Raw genomic sequence first — 18,404 nt, forward strand, 5'->3', positions numbered from 1 at the left:
CAATAGGCTGGAGAAGATTTAGCCGTTGTAGATGGTGTTGTTGGGTCCGTTGGCCCGGAGGCCAGCGTTTTATCTGTAGCTACTTTGAAGAATTGAGGGCATTTAAAAGAGGTTTGTAGATTAGGTTTTGCCTGCTTTGAGCTACACCACAACATGGCCGCCACATTGGTTAGCTGACTTTGGCAACCAAAAATCATCTCGTCTGCTGGATTTTTCATTTTTCCGGGCCAGACTCGCTGCCAGCGTCCATTGTTTGATTTCTGGAGAATCACCTCCGGAGGGAGTTGGGGAGGTTTCTCCGCTGGATCCCGAACGGAAAATTATCCTAATTTGGGATCTTCCAGGATCTCCGCTGATAATTTCTCCATTTGCCGTGGCAACAAAGGAGATTCAGCAGGTTTGCAGTCGAGGGGCGGGTTTGTGGATTTTGGGTTTTTGAAGTTTTGATGTGTTTTGGGAGGTTGTGAGTGGTCGATGGGTTTCCTCACTGAGACATGAATATTTCTGTGAAGCAGTACACTCTACGAAAACTATTGCTTAACAACGAATAGCCCACACCAACTATTTAGATTATACATTACGTCTTGGACGTTTTGTTATAGATAACTGAGACCCGTTGTTAGGATGCTCGGATGCATAGCAAATTACCAATAACACTCAGATATGACTTCCTTAACTTCGGGCTAAAGCACTTAAATACTTGAACATAGATAGAGTTTGTTGTCATCTTACGTTACCAGGAATTTCCATAAAGCGGCTCTTTATCTGATAAACCGTGAGTTTCCTGTTACACCGTGTATCACCTAGTGTTCTTCAAATCAGGAAACTAGCTCTGACGAACCTCCTCGTCTATGTTTCATATCTGACACGCTTATTGTGAAGGGTGTATAAATCGTCCTAGCGTGTTCCTAACACCCTTAAGCTAGTTCTAGACCCATGTTCACCCACCATGAGGATATCCTCTCTCCCCAACTACCAATCAGAACCTACCCAAAAACCTACCTAAAAACCAACCAGCCTTTTATGACATCACTCCGTAACACAATCACACAATACCTTTCCACGATGCCCTGCCTTGTCAAAGGTGGTACACCCATGCGTCTTATCTGTACGATCAGAGATTCAAAATGAGACACAAAAGCGACATCCGGAAACAAAAACCAAGGTTTTGGAAAAAGATTCAAAAACAGCCCCTCGGCTTATCCGCCCCTCCCAAGCCTGTCTAAATCCGTTTTCAGCAATGGGGCACCTGACAGAAAATACACATGCCGATCTTCCGAGGACCTCGAGGAGCACCTCACACAAACCGAACAGAACCAGAAATTTTCAGAATCTTACCATTTTAAAAAACAAAAGTCAGAAATCGTTACTCCTCTTCACCACCTCCCCGGCAAAGCCACATGCCGTTATCGTTATCATCATCCTGCGTATACGCTTATACCTTCATCACGAGCATATCACAAACCACACCTTCTTTATGCTTCCGATTGCAATATGCCTATGGCTTGCTTTGCTAGCACTTCCTATTTCGGCAAAACCCACATCGACCTCGATTCCGCCAGAACCGTCGCCGTCCTCCATAGTCGACTACCTTTCATCCGAGGTTCAGTTCTCCTACTTTATTAGACACCTCCAGCGAAACGGCTTGGTTCCGTTGATCAATTCGCTTCAAAACGTGACGCTTTTTGCTCCCGTCAATCTGGCTTTCGTGGACGATGAGGTTTTGGGCAACGATACGCATCAAAACCTCTTGCGTTACTTTGCAGACCAGAAACTACGAATTGGCTACTTGGACACAAGGGACATGGTGGCTGACTCCTTGTACATATTGAGGGAAACGCCCAGCCGCAACGTTACATTCCCGCTCAAGTTGCTGGCTGACTTGGACCAGAAGCAGTACTATGTCAACGACGTGGCCCAGATTGTGGAATTCGATTTCTACGCCAAACACCAGCATTCGTTCGTCCAGGCGATCGACCACCTCCTTCCGCTCCAGCCAAGCATATGCGAGCTCCTCTTGGACAGAAACACGGATTACATCAATGGCCACAAGATGAGTTTCGTCAAACGACTCTTCCAGCTGGTTTTCTTGCATCCGAGGATCCGGGGACCCACCTGTCCTGAGTTCCTCGGCAACACATCCACAGTGATTGTACCGCTGGACGACATGGTCGAGAAGCTGCTTCTGGATGTGGAAATACGATACTATACCGCTTTGTTTGAGTCCCTGGTGGACAAAACCTTTGACACTTCGAAGGACGCCATTAGTGAACTCTCCAGAGACGTCAGTGACATGATCAGCTTCTGGCTCATTCCAGAACTCGTGGATGGAGTCAACGGAACGTGCTCTGATGTGGACATTCTGAGCAAAAGGAAGAATCCCATCACTCCGGCACCTCCTCATTGGGACTACAGCTTTTCGCTTGACACCAAGACACACCAGTTGATAATTAATAATAGCATTCGGTCCTCCGTCAACTCAACTGGTCTTAGTGCCCGGGACGGTATTGTTCACATTTTCGATGCCGAAAGCAACCCAAACAGCTCTTTCTTCCTGGCATTGGATTTCCGAGTACCTACTCTTGTCCCGCGCAAGATACTCTACTCATTGCATTACTCCCAGTTTGTGAACGAGCTCATGTTCCGCAAGCTAGGGAAACTCATCAACGGTAAGACCACCAACCAAACCATTCTTTTGGATGCCTTGGATCGTGACGATCTCCAGGACGATGATGAAGTGGTGGCCTCGTCGTTCAGTAATAAACAAAATACTCTATACAAATTCATGGAGGGCCAGTTGGAGCCTGCGCTGGGTCAAAAGTCAAACCAGAGATACCAGCGGCTTTTGACATCAAAGCTTTGTCTGAACAAGCGCATTGGTCTGTGCTTCAAGGTTAAAGTGACGGGCGGACATCACAATGGAAAAGCTGTGACTACCTTCAATAACGACATTAATGCGTTTGGACAGCCTCATATTGCTGCTGGAAATACATCCATCTACATTGGAGATAAAACACTCGAGCCGCCTTCCTCACTTAAACATACATTGGCAGATCTCCTCACTGAAGGCGCTGTTAACGGTCGCTTGGAGCACATTGAGATTGACAAGGAATTTTGCATGTGGACCTTGGAGCATTTGAGCAAACATGGTCTCAATTCGGTGAAGCAAAACAGAAAGGGTTACTCCATAATCTTGCCGTGTGGTCATACCATATGGGAACCCCTTTCTGGTGTACAAGATCGACACGATGCCTCCATCAAGAACCTTGGACTTGTTCTCAAGTTTTTGGAAGCACATCCCAAGAAAATGAAGGATGTGCTCAAGGGACTCTTCATTGAGGATCTTATTTATTCTGATTTTGGCCTCGACGACGACATTGAAACATCTAGAATCGCCAAGACCCTCCGAGGTGACGCCATCAACATCAGCGAGAGCTACCGCACTGGAGATTTCAACCACATTATCAAGCTTAACGACACACCTCTCTCAGTGCCCCTTAACTCCGACGTTCTTTTCAACCAGGGTGTGATTCACATTACTAATAAGCTCATGCTTCCCCAGGACTTCTACGTCTCCTTCCGGGACTTGCTTGAGACCACTGAGGGTAAGAAGGAGCGCTTTTCAATCACGTCCCTTATTTCTGTGTTTCCAGAATTAAGAGATGCTTTGGGGCTTGGCAAGAAAGAGTTTGCTACCGACTACTCAATCCTTGCCCCACGCCCAGAGTCACTTGAATCCATGAATGTCACCAAGGATTTTGTTCATCTTCCGGAATTTCTACAGCTCCATTTATTGCATAACGAGGACGCCCGAACTCTCAAGCACTGCGTATCTCAACATTTTGAAACAAACCTGACCTTCACTATCCAGACGAACCGCTCCGACGGTGTCTTTGATTGTCGCAAGAATTTCGATACCGGCAAGACCTACCTTAGATTGAGGACCAACCGTACTGAACTCTTTGGCTACAACAAGGACAAGGAGGTCAAGATTGTGACTCACGGCTGCACATCTGTCAACAGCAACGCCAGCTGTGTTTTCTTGATTGACAAGCCGTTGAATTTGGCCTGGTTCTCGCATGACGATGATTTCCTTCATGTCCACATTGGCTGGTTCAGTGTGGCCATTGGAGTGCTTTTCGGCGTTCTCCTCGTCGGAACTCTTTTCACATCGATCATGGTGTTCCTCGGTAATCGACCTAGACAGCAGCCAAAACCGTTGAATTCACCTACTGGATTCCCCACGCCGCCTGGTTCGACATTTATGCGTGTGACGTCAGACGAGGACACCAACGCCGGCTACGACAATGGATACGAAAGTGACGACGATCTCAACAGAGACGAAACCGAATCGTTACTACTGGCCTCAGGACTCAGAAAGAAAGGACGCCGCGGGTACGGCACTATCAGAGAAGACATCTCCAGTTCGAGTCCTAGCCAGCGACCCAAACCAATTCCGGCATCGACTCCGAGAACCATCAAAGCCAATAAGCTGTCTTTTACGAGAGACAGAAACCTCCCACCGGTGTAACTGTGGAGTTGAAAACCGTTGATAACGCTCTGGCCTGCGTGTAGCCGCACGTAACCAGTGGGGCATTAAAAATCGCAATCTCGCGTAACCAACTACTACTTTTTCAACTGACTAATCACAGAGACAATGTCGGAACCTGTTCAATTGGATCAGCAGGCCAATGTTACGCGAGACGATGCCATGCAAGAGGACATTGATATCGACAACTACGAGCAGCAACAGGGTGAAGAACTACAAGCAGAGCAAGGTAAACAGCTCTCGCCTGAAGAGAGGTTACAGCAGACAGAAAAAGAAGCTGATGCTTTGAATGAGCTTAATGCACAGGCAGGAGCTGCTCTTCGTTCAAACGATCCTGAGGGAGCTGAAAAAGCGGCCATTCAGGCTGAAATTGATTCCAGGTCAGTGTACATTGGCAATGTGGACTACGGCACGGTGCCAATGGAGTTGCAGCTGCATTTTGCCTCTTGCGGCGTGGTGGAAAGATTGACCATTCAAACGAACAAGATCACAGGACAGCCCAAAGGTTTCGCCTACTTGGAGTTTGAAACAGCCGAGGGTGCCCACAAGGCCGTGGCGACGCAAGACGGCTCTGAGTTCCGTGGCAGACCGCTCAAAGTGAGTTTGAAGAGAACCAACGTGCCTTCTTTCGTGAGGGGCCGTGGCAGAGGCCGTGGAATCCGTGGCAGAGGAAATTTCAGAAGCCGTGGTCGTGGATTCCGTGGCGGCGGTGGCTTCCGTGGTAGCAGATTCAACCCTTACTAGGTTGCAGAGGCGAGGACGAAGATGCTGCTGGGCCAGCGATGATCGCAAATAAAGGTTAGACGAAAACCGCTGACGAAGTCAGTCCGAAGGACAATACACGTTAGGGAAAGAGATACGAGCTCTTTGCTTTTACATAGCTCTCTATTAACGACGAGGTGAGGTGGTTGCAGCGTCGCTTAGATATACGACGATAGCTCACGCCATAAGCCCTGCCCCATAGCTGTAAAGCAGTCGAATTGTAATATATGCACATACACCGTCTAAGATCGAATCCTTAGTCACATCTTCGAAAACTCCAATCCTCCATGTCTGTAAACCTCTGTTCTAGCTGTTGGTCTGCTTCACCAAGTTGGAGACCTCAGCCACACCATCGTGAGCCAACCCAGCCACAACTCCGTCGATGTTCTCCTGTGCCATTTTCTGCTCAAACTTGTACTTACACTCTGTTTCAGTAATCTCGATTTCAAGCCCCGTGATGGCCTTTTGCATGATCTTGAGGTACCCTTCAGGAGCATCCGTCACCTTCCAGGGCTTTTCACGGGCCGACTCGTTCTGATTGGTGAAATTCACCAACTGCTGTCTGACAAAGTCAAAATCATCCACAATTCTGGATTTTCCGTAGACATGGAGCGAGGCAAAGTCCCATGTGGGGACGAACTTGTGAGTCTTCTGCTTTTCCGGATAATACGAGGGCGATATGTAGGAGTCGGGCGATTGGAAGATCACCAAAACGTGATCGTTTTCCTGGAGCAGCGGGATCTGGTGGTTCTTCTTCGCCAAGTGTGCTTGAAGATAGCGTTTTCCAGTTTCCTTATCGGTGTGGAGAAAGAACGGAACATGGTTGGCGATGATTTTCTGGTCAAAAGTGACCAAAGTGCCTAGCGGGTGGTGCACGATAAGCAGCTCCTTCTGCTCCCAGCGGTCCTCGTTGTAGTGGTTTGGGATGTACATGAAGAGAGTAGTAGGAAATGGTTGCAAACGGATCAGGTACTGATAAGCGCGAGTGCGCTATCTGTGAGTCAGACCAATGGGGAGGGGTGTTTTAGTAACGATGTAGCGGGACAAAAAATGTAAGGAAACGGGAAGTTTAAGTTCGTTTTAAGAAGAATGCCTTTTATTGGATTTGGTGATCGAGGAGGCTCTGGCGGTTTGGTTTTGTGGATGTGCCATGTGGGTGGTAATGGGATCTAGGTTTCGCAGCCAAAGCCGCTAAGGGTGGGTGGTCAGATGGGGAGCCAGGTGGGTAAACGAGTCAACTCAGAAGTCAATTAGGTGGTGAAGTAGAGAGTGAGGATCAAGAAGTTGAAGACTTGGGTTAGTAAGAGAATTGAAGGTCAATTGGTGGTTTGGTTGAGTGGGTAGGTAAGCCGTGAGATAAGATAGTAGGGAGGCCTCTAGATAAGATAGTAGGGAGACCTATTTGAATGGAGTGACTAAAATCGATTCAAAGATAGTTCTTTTATATGGACGAGGAAAAAACATGGAAAGGCTGGAAGAAATAATGATATGGAGAATTCAGTGTTGGACCTCGTGGTGCTAAACTAGCAGCAGTGATACCACAGTTCATAGCGGCAAGTACCCATATTGCCAAATGACCATTTTTTCTGAAAGCACTCTTCAATAAATTCTAAAGACGAAGAGACTACAAATCAGCCCGACTTTTCCTGACTTTGTGCTTCGTGCTAGATATCACCCTCGGATGCACTGAAAAATCCATTCTCATCGAATCCAGTACGGTGAACTACGAAAGTCCAAAACCCAAAACCCTAGTCCCACCACTATCTCCACAAAACCTGGACATCAAGATTCCTCCACCCAAACCACCCAGACCAAATTGGCAATCCAATACGTCGGTCGCTTATCTTATCACAGTGCGCACCTTGAAGTTGCAACTATGAACCAGACTGTTTTGGTGACTGGAGCCTCGGGCTTTATAGCACAGCACATTGTGAAGCAATTGGTGAAGGAGGGGTACAAGGTCGTTGGCACTGTTCGTCTGGCGGCCAAGGGAGACAGATTGAAGAAAAACGTGGACGGTTTGGGTGGCTCTTTTGAGTACGAGTTGGTTCCAGATATCAGCAAAGCCAACGCGTTTGACGCTGTTTTTGACAAGCATCAGAACTTGGATGTTGTTCTTCACACGGCGTCGCCGTTTTTCTATGACACGGAGGATCCCGAGCACGATTTGGTGATTCCAGCGATCAGAGGCACTGAGAGCGTGTTTGAGGCGATTCTGAAGCAGATTCGAAACGGAAACGAAAGCGTCCAGAGAGTGGTGATCACGTCAAGCGATGCAGCATTGTATTCGGCCGAAGGCGAACAAACTACAGGCTTGAAGTTCGACGAATCATCGTGGAATACCATCACCTACGAGGAGGCCATAAAGGACCCCATCAGCGCCTACTACGGAGCCAAAACGTTTGCAGAGAGGACAGCGTGGAAGTATGCAAAAATGGATCCTTTTCCAGAGACCACCGCTATCAATCCCGTCTACGTTTTCGGACCCCAGGCCTTCGACAACGAGGCAGAGGGCAAGTTGAACACGTCCAACGAGATGATCCGTGGGTTGCTCAAGTTGAAGGAGGGCGACGATTGGTCAAACGACACCGGCGGGTTTATCGACGTGAGAGACGTTGCCAGGGCGCATTTGCTTGCGTTCCAGAAAGACGAAACTGCCGGAAAGAGGCTCTACATGACCAACGGCAACTTCAGCGTCCAGATGATGCTTGATGCTATACACAAGAACTTTCCGGGTTTGGCAATTCCAAAGGGCAAACCAGGCAATGGGCCGCAGGACGTTGCACACATGGCTGAGAAGAGGAACGGCAGAAGCAGGGATTTGCTTCAGTTCGACTTTGTGCCTTTTGAAAAGGTCATTGTGGATACAGTGAAGCAGATCCAGGATAATTCGAGGATCTAGGAGCATTCGAGGATCCAGGCTCCCTGTGAGCCGTAAAATAAGGTGAACGTAAAAGTCCGCAGAGCTATTGGGCAGCACCAATGCACCAGGCTCTCCATTTGAGTACTAGATGTACTTCTGTTCTAATAAGTTGATAGCAGGCTTTGAAAGACCCTCAGGATCCGCCTCTCATGGTGCAACTCTCATGAACAGACCCATCGAGGAACCCAATGCTGCTGATGACACCCGGACGCTGCCAATTATCGCAGATGTAAGACTTGCCATATTGAGCCAAAGGAGAATCACTTCTTCTGTCTACTATCTGAGGTGACTCCTTGATGCTACTGAGATTGTCACTGAATCTTGCTATAGAACCACCATACTACATGAGCTGAACCTAGATGTACGAGCTAGAGTCCCATTTTGAAAATGCAGATTCCTTTGCTTTCGAAGCAATGCCCCAACGTAGCCACGGACGACATTTATGAGTTAGATATTGGTGGTACTCGAGGAGGCATGACGCGATTTCAGTGTTTTTTGCAGCCAACCCCAGAGCCGCTCCCCCCCTTTACTACTCTTTTCTTCCACAACAATCATGAATATCAGATATACCAAAATGATGCCGTCCCGAAAGCCCGAAATATCGACTACCGATAAATCGTCGTACTTCGCTTGTTTTCTCCATGTTCTTCTCAGGTTTACTTGGCTGGTGGGCATTTTCCTCTACCTCGACTCTGGCTCTGAAACTGAATGATCTGGACTCCCAACAAGGATCTAGCACCAGTGTTAATACTCCTTCTCTCACAAACCAACAAATTTCGACCGACAACTTCATTACCTTCGCAACTGCCACTAATCTGGGCATGGAGTATCTGAGCTTTACTTCCGAATCAAAGCCCCATGTTCCGGAAAATCCTTTGGCGCAATTCATCAAGGGTGTCCAAGAGTCGTTGACACTTGACAAACTGCAATTTGAAAAGTACATTCTTCCTACTTTTCTCTCAATTCTTGGCCACTACGTCCTCGACGTCGTTGCGATTGACCACTGTTACAACAGAAGCGCACACGCCGACTATGGTACGAGAATCTTCTCATGTCAAAGCTTGGCAGGTTCTTTAAAACTCACTGACTACCTTTAATAAGAAGTCAACTCCACGGCACAATTTCATCAGCATCTGAGTTAAGTTCACTTCCAAGAGTTCCTAATGTCGACACAAAAATAGAATTTATTTGAGCGAACATCAGCGCTTGTCCAACGAAAGGGCCGGAGGCCTCCCAAAGCACCCTTTGAACTTTTTACTGGAGTTTGCAAAGGTTACTGAAGCTTCCGTTATCTACTTAATATAGGTTTTTTCGTGTCCTTCTTTTCTCACTAGACGGTAACACTCATTGATGCCCATGAGGACTTCAATACTCTCCGAGACTTTACAATCAATCCTCTCCATACAGCCACCAGAACCCAATGTAACTCCATGTGCCTCTATGCTTACATTAAGTTTGTAGCCCTTGTGTAAATCGTTGGAATGGGTGGAGGGCAAGACATTCGGGATCTTGCAGCCTTCAAGTAATCCTTCAAATACGAAACTCTTCTGCCCGTTTTCGTCAACTTCTCGGAAACTTAGACGTTTACCATTTCTGCTATGCAATTTGTACTCTTTGTGGACGGCTTCTCTGCAAGTCTTGTTGAGCATCACAGTCTGCTGACCTAGAATAACTTCAAGATTGCTAAAGTAAATCGTACCTGGACGTTGATTTGAAGTGAATTTGAACGTGATTGTTGAATCGAGAGTCATTCCAGGGCCAGCCATAAGTACTCCTCGATGGTCAGACAGGAAGAAATAGCAACCCTCTCTGGAACCATAGTTATTTGAAAATCGGAAGTCATCAAAAGCATTCACAAATTTTGAAACTTGGAACATCCGTCCCGGAATGCCAGCAATTGAGGTAGTCAAAACTGCTGCATTGACCGTCCACACTCCTTTTCTTGGATACAAGGCTAGACCTTCACTTGACTCTAACTCTTTTACCTTCCGTTCACTGTGCATGTCATAGCAGTCAGTTGTATGTAAGGTGGCTATTACCAAAGCCTTATCGCCTTCAACAACAGAGGAAAGATGAAAACTAATACAGTCCAATTTCATCTCATCTCGCTTTTTAAAGCAATACTGGATAGCATTCTCTGCGAGATTGGAGTTCAAGGGGAATTTCTCAACTAACGTCACATCTTGCTTCTTATGAACTTGGAGAATGGGCTCTGACAGATCAACCTCTGTAGCAACTGCAATTTCCATGACAGTGAAAATACGCTGGGCACACTTCTTTGATGCACATTCTAGATCGATATCGAACCGAATTGCGTAACCTCGGGTACATTCGTTCGAACTGAAGGAGGGCCCAATATTTGGAAGGTTGCAATCGTGCAACAAATCTTTTGGAACAAACAGACACCCATTTACGGTATTCTCAAAGTCAGCATGGAAGATGGAATAGTTGATGCTTGAGTCTTTCAAGACCACTGTCCGAACTTCCTCGGATACACAGCACCCCTTCAGCTCTAGGTGCTGATATCTAAAATGCTCCTCTAGAATAATGGTGATATGTTTTATGAAGACGTCACCTTCACAGGAACAGAAAAATGTGTTGGTCAGCTTGAGCTCAAGTTGAACGAAGTCCTTCAAAAATGAACCGCTTTTCACCAAGTTTCCAGGCAGCACTAGCTCATACTGTTTGGGAGGCTTGTATTTTGCCAAAAGTTCCACTTCGATGGACTTTTCTACCGTTACATCAACGAAAGCTTCTGGAGCATACAGCCTATCCAGCGTATTGAGTGAGCTTCTGGCTCTTAATGGAGTCACACCAACATCAAGGGGAACAAGGTCGTCTCTGATTTGAAGGCAGCGGACGCCTACAAGAGAATCCTTTTTCAAGTCTTTCGAAGGAGGAAAGTGGTTGGTTAGAAGCTGGTTCATTCTGGTGAAACAATAAACTATCCTTCCTCTGTCATCAGTCAAATCTGGCCATTTGCCAAACCTCAGTATGCCTTCATTCTTCTTCATCTCTTCAAGAACATCTTGAGGGACTGCTGAAATGTCACGAAGGTTTAGAGTGCTAACCGACCAACCTTCTCCATCTACCTTACATACAAAAGTCTCGTGTGAAATGTAGTTTGAAGGGCGATCATCTACCTCAGTAATAATTGCAAGGTTAATGCCGTTAAAAATCCTTTCTCTTTCAATGATGTGTAAGCTTGTCGAGTTCATTGGTACAAACTGGGAAATGAAAACTGAGGCAACTTTGCCAGTTTAACATCATGGTGGACTCCGTGATCATGCAAGCAAAAGCATAATGATATTTTCTTGCGTCCCAATAATTTCGAGACATTCTGCAATGTGTAATATAATAACTACTCTATTTGCTCACAGTATGCTCATTTCAAAGGGTCGGTAGTAGTCCCACAGTAGACCAAACTTTGCTCGAGGTACCTTTGAAGAGATTGGCAAGAGACTGGAGACTCTGAAATCATGGTTCTGTTTCTTCCACAAGAGTTGCCCTATGGTGCTCGCATGACAATGCAAAACATCTTCGTTATGAGAGAACACAGCTGCATGGAAAAGTGACGTTACGAAGAGAGAGGCTAGCAAGTTTGCCATTGTTCCGATTTCTGGTTGGGTGAAATGATGGCGCTTTTTTCACGACTCTACATTTTTCTCAACATTTTGCACCAATTAGTCATTGCTGTTTCCAAATTTGAAATCAAAGCCCAAATACAATCATGTCAAAAAAAGCAATTCGAGTAAGCAAAAAGTACCAGCGACAAAAGCAACAACCATAGGACTTTCAGAAACTTGCTTATACATGCATTTCACTGAAGGATAGCATGCAATATGAGAAGGATGGATCTCAAACCTCACCAACATACATGCCCATCCACAAAATCCATCAGATTCCCCTCCACACCTACTCTTTAAAAAATTATCCCAAAAAAAGCCTTGTACATCCCTCTTTAAAACCAAATGTTCCCACTGGAACGGCCACCGCTGCATTTGAAGGATCGATTCAAGGCGATGGAAGTCGTGAATCTTATGAGAGTTATCAAGGAAGAGTCACGTCACCCAACCAGGCCCTTCAACATGATTCAACATGAAACAGATCCCCAAATCATGAATACCTCGTTCTCATTCTGAGATGTAAAATCTATGGTACAAGAATCTTCTCATGTCAAAGCTTGGCAGGTTCTTTAAAACTCACTGACTACCTTTAATAAGAAGTCAACTCCATGGCACAATTTCATCAGCATCTGAGTTAAGTTCACTTCCAAGAGTTCCTAATGTCGACACAAAATAGAATTTAGTTGAGCGAACATCAGCGCTTGTCCAACGAAAGGACCGGGGGCCCCTAGAATACCCTTTTCATCCCTTCACTGAAGGTTGCAAAGGTACTGCAGCTTCCGATGTCTAGTTAATATAGGTTTTTTCGTGTCCTTCTTTCTCCATTAGACGATAACATTCATTGATGCCCATGAGAACATCAATACTTTCCGAAACTTTACAATCAATCCTCTCCAAATAGCCACCAGAGCCCAATGCGTTTGCATGCACCTCCAAGCTAACATTGAGTTTGTAGCTCTTGTTGAAACAGTCGGAAAGGGTGGAGGGCAAGACATTCGGGATCTTGCAGCCTTCGAGTAATCCTTCAAACAAGAAACTTTTTTGCCCGTTTTCGTCAATTTCTCGGAAACTCACATGTTTAGCATGTTCGCTATGCAACTTGTACTCTTTGTGAAAGGCTTCTCTGCAATTCTTGTTGAGCTTCACAGTCTGCTGACCAAGAATAACTTCAAGATTGCTGAAGTAAATTGAAACAAAGGAACGGCAACTTGAAATGAATTTGAATGTCATTGTTGAATCGAGAGTCATTCCTGGGCCAGCCGTAAGTACTCCTCGATAATCAGACAAGAAGGAATAGCGACCCTCTCTGGAACCGTATGAGTTTGAGAACCGAAATTCATCAAAAACATTCACGAACCTGGAAACTTGAAACATCCGTCCCGGAATACCAGCAATTGAAGTAGTCAACATTGCAGCATTGACTGTCCAAACCCCTTTTCTCGGATACAACGCTAGAACTTCACTTGACTCGATCGCTTTCACCTTTCTTTCACTTTGCATGCCATAGCAGTCAGTTGTGTTTAAGGTGGCTATTACCAAAGCCTTATCGCCTTCAACAACAGAGGAAATGTGAAAACTAATCATGTCCAACGTCATCTCGTCTCGCCTTGCGATGCAATATTGAATAGCATTCTGCGCAAGATCAGAATCCAATTTGAATTTCTCAACTAACATCACATCTTGCTTCTTTTGAATTTGAAGAATGGGCTCCGCCAGATCAACCTCTGTAGCAACTGCAATTTCCATTGTTGTAGAGATATGTTTCGAACACTTTTTCGACCCACATTCCAAATCGATATTGAATCGAATGACATAACTCCTAGTGCACTTGTTCGAACTGTAGGTGGGCCCAATATTTGGAAGGTTGCAATTGTACATTGACACTTTTGGAAAATAGAAAAACCCAGTTCCGATATTCTTGAAGTCAGTGTGGGAGATGAAATTGTTGATGCTTGAGTCTTTCAAGACCACTGTTTGAACATCCTCGGTTACACAGCAACCCTTCAGCGCTATGTGCTGGAATCTCAGATGCTCCTCTAGAATAATAGTAATGTGGTTTATGGAAATATCACCGTGACAGGAACAGAAAAACGTGTTAGTCTGCTTGAGCTCAAGTTGAACAAAATCACTCAAACATGAACCGCTTTTCACCATATTCCCAGGCAGTATTAGCTCATACTGTTCAGGCGGCTTGTATGTCGCCAAGAGCTCTACATTGATCGTATCCTCTTTCTGAATGTCGACGAAATCCTCCAGAATCCCAAGAGTCCCCAGCTTTTCCAGCGTATCTGGTGAGCTTTTGGCTCTTAAGGGGGTCACACCGACATCAAGGGGAACAAGGTCGTCTCTGACCTGAAGGCAACGAATGCCCACAATAGAATCCTTCTTCGAACCTTTCAAAAAAGGAAAGTGGTTTGTGAGAAGCTGGTTCATTCTGGTGAAACAATAAACTATCCTTCCTCTGTCATCAGTCAAATCTAACGATTTGCCGAAGCTCAGCATGCCTTCATTCTTCTTCATCTCTTCAAGAACATCTGGAGGCACTGGTGAAACTTCACGAAGATTGAGAGAACTCACCCCCATAACTCTCCATCTACTCTACACGCAAAAGTCTCGTGTGAGATGTAATTGGAGGGACGGTTTTCCATTTCATATGAAACCGCAAGGATAATGCCTTCATGAGGCTTTTTCCTTTGAATGATATGTAAGCTTGTCGAGTTCATTGGTACAAATTCTGGGGAATAAAGCTGAGGCAACTATTGTCAGCCTTATATTATAAATGAACTCCGTGGTCATGCAAGCAAAAGCATTAGTGATATTTTCTTGCAATTTTCACATAATTCTGTGACATTCTGCAATGTGTAATATAATAACTACTCTAGCAGCTCACAGTAAGCTCATTTCAAAAGGTCGGTAGTAGTCCACAGAAGGTAGACCAAACTTTGCTCGAAGTGTCTTAAAAGAAATTCAAAAGAGACTGAAAATTCTGTATTCATGGTCTCCTGTGTTCCTTCCACAAGAGTTGCCCTATGGTGCTCGCATGACAATGCAAGACATCTTCGTGATGAGAGAACACAGCTGCATGGAAGAGTGAAGTTACTTAGAGAAAAACTAGCAAGTCTGCCATTATTTCCACTTAGGTTGGTTATAATGATGTCGCTTTTTTTACGACTCTGCATTTCTCTCAACATTTTGCACCCAATATCCATTGCTGTTTCCAAATTTGAAATTAAAGACCAAACACAATCATGTCAAAAAAAGCAACTCGAGTAAGCAAAAAGTACTAGCGTCAAAAGCAGAAAGCTCAAAGCTTCAAAAATTCCCTTATACATGCATTTCACAGAATGATAACATGCGATATGAGAAAGATGGATCTCGAACCTCACCATCATACATGCCCATCCACATTGGTCGTCAAAATTCATCAGATTCCTTTCCACACCAATTCTTTGAAGGATATTCCAAAAATGCTGTGGACATACTCTGTAGAACCAAAATTCACCCGATGATGATTCTCCTACATGCAGCCAGCCGTATACCCATGTGGGTCTAGAGAGTCCATAGAGTTTATTGACGAATGCAGTATATTCAGGGATGGCGAAGTAACTTTGAAAGCTACCGCTATTCACTATCAGACAAGTTCAGCATGCTCATCTCAATCGATATGCTTGACTCATTCTGGCTACAAATTTATCTCAAAAAAGTGTACTACGAATCTGATTCCAGTAAACGATAATTCTTCTCAAACGACCACCTTGCTTCTCCCTTGACCAATCGGTGAAATCTAGTTTCCTCGACAGAGTTTTCACCTCAGCAGAGACCAATCAGAAGTACAAAAAATGCTTATGTCATTATTTTTTACCGGTATGCCTCGATGGCGCACTGGCTGCAAAATGCCTACGATCTAGTGAATCTTTCTCGCATGCAGAAATAGCCCATCTTGAGCTCGAGGTATCCCTGGAGAAGAATGGCTCAAAGTGGAAATTAACAAGAAACTTCGAATCAAATAAAGCTTGGAACACCTCCTTTAAGATTTTTTGTGCCTTTGTCTGACTCTGTTTGTTTTCGTTCAACTGCGGGGTTGGACCAATTAGAGAAGGCGCTTTGTCAGCTTGGAAATTTGGCCGCTTACAAACGCAGCCACACACTGCTTATCCACAGTGAAAAGACCAGGCATGAATCGAGAGGTACGGGTGTGTCAGCCGTTATCAGGGTAGCATTGGGAATGCTCGCGGCTTATATGCAGGATACCATATACTCCGAGTTCGGGCATATGCATTTTGTCAGCTTTGAGGCGGCCAAGGAGCCCCTCTTTTAAAGCATGGCAAAAAATGCAGCGTTTGGATTACCGCCGTGTGCTGCGATGTCGTGAAAAATGCCTGTGTGGGGAAACCACCATTTCACTATATGCAGACCTAAGATAAGCGGGCCAATCACGGCTCGTTTGTTTGTCAGCGCATACTGACAGGCGCGGTGCCAGAGTTCCTAAGACACTATCTGGGATGCACCTGGGGCTGTTTATGCAGTACGACAGCAGCCCAGTGCCTGAACGTTGCTTCTATATAAGTTTGCGCAACCCCAAAGTCAAAGAAGCGGCGCCATTTAGAAAAAAAAAAAAAGTCACAAGTATCTTTTAATGTTGGTGCAAGCGAAAAAAGCAGTCAGCAAGCTCTTCGAACCTGACCAATCCGATGAGGAGTTGGCCAGAGCTGAGAGGCTTTTGGACAACAACCAATCCCCTTACGGTGCCACCAACTCTTCTGACCGTGCACAAGAAGTGGCCAACGAAGAGGCTATTGGAAACGCTGTGAAAAGCCACAATGTGTCTGATGATGAAGAACTGTCGAACCACGGCTTCATTTCCAGCTTTGACCCTAGAGTCATGAGTGACATTATCATTGGTCTTTCTGACGGCTTGACTGTTCCTTTTGCGTTGACCGCAGGTCTTTCGTCTTTGGGCTCCTCCAAAATCGTCATCACAGGTGGTATGGCCGAATTGGTATCGGGAGCCATTTCCATGGGACTTGGAGGCTATCTTGCTGCCAAGTCGGAAGGCGACTACTACAAGTCTGAAGTCAAGAAGGAGAAGCTCGAATTTTTCAAGAAGCCCGAGCTCATTAACCAGGACGCCGCCGAGATCATGTTGGAGCTTGGCGCCTCCGAAACCACCATCGCATCATTCCTCAAGGATTTGGACCTGAGCCCCAAAAACCTCATTGACTTTGTCATTCGCTTTGGCAAGGGCTTGGAAGCCCCCGCTGAGGGTCGTGAGTTCACCAGTGCCTTGACCATTGGCCTGGGCTACTTTTTCGGCGGTTTTGTGCCTTTGATCCCATATTTCTTCACCTCCGTCGTGAAAACGGGGCTCATCATCTCTGTCATTGTCATGCTTATCACCTTGTTCATATTCGGCTACGTCAAGACCATTGTCTCTCTTGGAGAGGACTGTGGCTACCGCCGGAAGATCTTGGAGGGTCTTCAAATGGTGGCCATTGGCTCTGTCGCTGCCGGCGCCGCCTGGACGTTGGTGTATTTTATTGACAACTAACCGCAACGGGAAATGCATTAGGAACCGTGTCTCACTATGTGTCCTGAGACACTTGTATAGTAGAATAGCAGCATCAGCTGAGTGTGAATAAAGTTGTAGGAGAAGGGTATAAGGAAAGAAAGGATATTGAATTTGATGTCAACAATATCGTCCATGCACTGTCTAGTTCTTCTGCATCATCAAAAGTCTAAATCGCAAAGCCACAATAGGCTAACTCAGAGATGAGCAAAAGAAATAACGTTTCACGGTCACACGATGGGACCTTTATCTTCACTGATCTTGTGTAATTTGGAATTCAGGGTGTATCATGGAATGGCTGCGAAAGCGGAATTTAGGGTACAATTTAGATCACAAAATCCTCATCTCATAGAACGACTATTGTTAATGCGAGATGAAAGCGGAAGTAACAATACAGCGAGGATCGGGAGACTCGAAGGTATTCAATATACGATGCAATGAAAATCACACGCATTACTTCCCAAGGGTCTTATCAATATGGGTTGGGGTTTTTGAGATTATGGAGCACCAAAGACCATGGATTGGAGGTATTTATTATATTTTGGCATTGAGAGATACAGATTAAGCTTTAGCCTTGGTAGTGTAGAGCGGAATCCAGAGTACAATACATAGGATAGCTGATACTCACGTTGGTCAGGACCTAGGATACCATAATATCATACTAAGATCATTTTAGCATTCGGAGTAGCCAATGATAGCCCTTTCTAAAACATTTGAAATATAATGGCTCGAAAAACCACGAACTTTTCTGGTGATGGTGCTTACCGAGATCACAGGGGCCAGACCTCACCTAATCGCTCGATTGCATTTACATCGTAGTAGTCTGCTGAAGGCCTTCTATAGAAAAATTTGGCCAAAAAATCAACAGAAATCGAAATTTCAAACTTATCATCAAAAACCGTCCTTGTATGGCGCCTTTTTCGGTGATACTCCTCAATCTCGCAAACGCCTTATCTGGCGCATGAGTCACTTTACAAA

General features: G+C 45.4%; 8 protein-coding genes across 8 annotated transcripts; 5 read left to right on the forward strand and 3 right to left on the reverse strand. All coding sequences in view use genetic code 12, as the record gives it.

The window, feature by feature from the left end:
- Positions 1-1,477: 1,477 nt before the first annotated feature.
- Positions 1,478-4,531, forward strand: CXQ87_004698 (uncharacterized protein; the record flags this gene model as incomplete). The annotated part of the gene is made up of 1 exon (XM_025483134.1): positions 1,478-4,531. One exon carries the CDS (start codon positions 1,478-1,480, stop codon positions 4,529-4,531), a length of 3,054 nt encoding a protein of 1,017 aa, XP_025337347.1.
- Positions 4,532-4,657: 126 nt separating this feature from the next.
- On the forward strand, positions 4,658-5,293 carry CXQ87_004699 (uncharacterized protein; the record flags this gene model as incomplete). Its single annotated transcript, XM_025483135.1, has 1 exon — positions 4,658-5,293. One exon carries the CDS (start codon positions 4,658-4,660, stop codon positions 5,291-5,293), a length of 636 nt encoding a protein of 211 aa, XP_025337348.1.
- Positions 5,294-5,617: 324 nt separating this feature from the next.
- CXQ87_004700 (uncharacterized protein) lies at positions 5,618-6,244 on the reverse strand (the record flags this gene model as incomplete). Its single annotated transcript, XM_025483136.1, has 1 exon — positions 5,618-6,244. The coding sequence occupies one exon, from the start codon at positions 6,242-6,244 to the stop codon at positions 5,618-5,620; it is 627 nt and encodes a 208-aa protein (XP_025337349.1).
- A 943-nt stretch (positions 6,245-7,187) lies between these two features.
- Positions 7,188-8,213, forward strand: CXQ87_004701 (SDR family oxidoreductase; the record flags this gene model as incomplete). Its single annotated transcript, XM_025483137.1, has 1 exon — positions 7,188-8,213. The coding sequence occupies one exon, from the start codon at positions 7,188-7,190 to the stop codon at positions 8,211-8,213; it is 1,026 nt and encodes a 341-aa protein (XP_025337350.1).
- Positions 8,214-8,875: 662 nt separating this feature from the next.
- CXQ87_004702 (uncharacterized protein) lies at positions 8,876-9,331 on the forward strand (the record flags this gene model as incomplete). Its single annotated transcript, XM_025483138.1, has 1 exon — positions 8,876-9,331. The coding sequence occupies one exon, from the start codon at positions 8,876-8,878 to the stop codon at positions 9,329-9,331; it is 456 nt and encodes a 151-aa protein (XP_025337351.1).
- Positions 9,332-9,526: 195 nt separating this feature from the next.
- CXQ87_004703 (uncharacterized protein) lies at positions 9,527-11,161 on the reverse strand (the record flags this gene model as incomplete). The annotated part of the gene is made up of 2 exons (XM_025483139.1): positions 9,527-9,917; positions 10,359-11,161. The coding sequence occupies 2 exons, from the start codon at positions 11,159-11,161 to the stop codon at positions 9,527-9,529; spliced, it is 1,194 nt and encodes a 397-aa protein (XP_025337352.1).
- A 1,485-nt stretch (positions 11,162-12,646) lies between these two features.
- Positions 12,647-14,443, reverse strand: CXQ87_004704 (uncharacterized protein; the record flags this gene model as incomplete). Its single annotated transcript, XM_025483140.1, has 1 exon — positions 12,647-14,443. One exon carries the CDS (start codon positions 14,441-14,443, stop codon positions 12,647-12,649), a length of 1,797 nt encoding a protein of 598 aa, XP_025337353.1.
- Positions 14,444-16,496: 2,053 nt separating this feature from the next.
- CCC1 (Ccc1p) lies at positions 16,497-17,408 on the forward strand (the record flags this gene model as incomplete). Its single annotated transcript, XM_025483141.1, has 1 exon — positions 16,497-17,408. The coding sequence occupies one exon, from the start codon at positions 16,497-16,499 to the stop codon at positions 17,406-17,408; it is 912 nt and encodes a 303-aa protein (XP_025337354.1).
- Positions 17,409-18,404: the final 996 nt, after the last annotated feature.

Source organism: Candidozyma duobushaemuli (genome assembly GCF_002926085.2).
Source record: "Candidozyma duobushaemuli strain B09383 chromosome Unknown F_B09383, whole genome shotgun sequence".
Taxonomy (NCBI): domain Eukaryota; kingdom Fungi; phylum Ascomycota; class Pichiomycetes; order Serinales; family Metschnikowiaceae; genus Candidozyma; species Candidozyma duobushaemuli.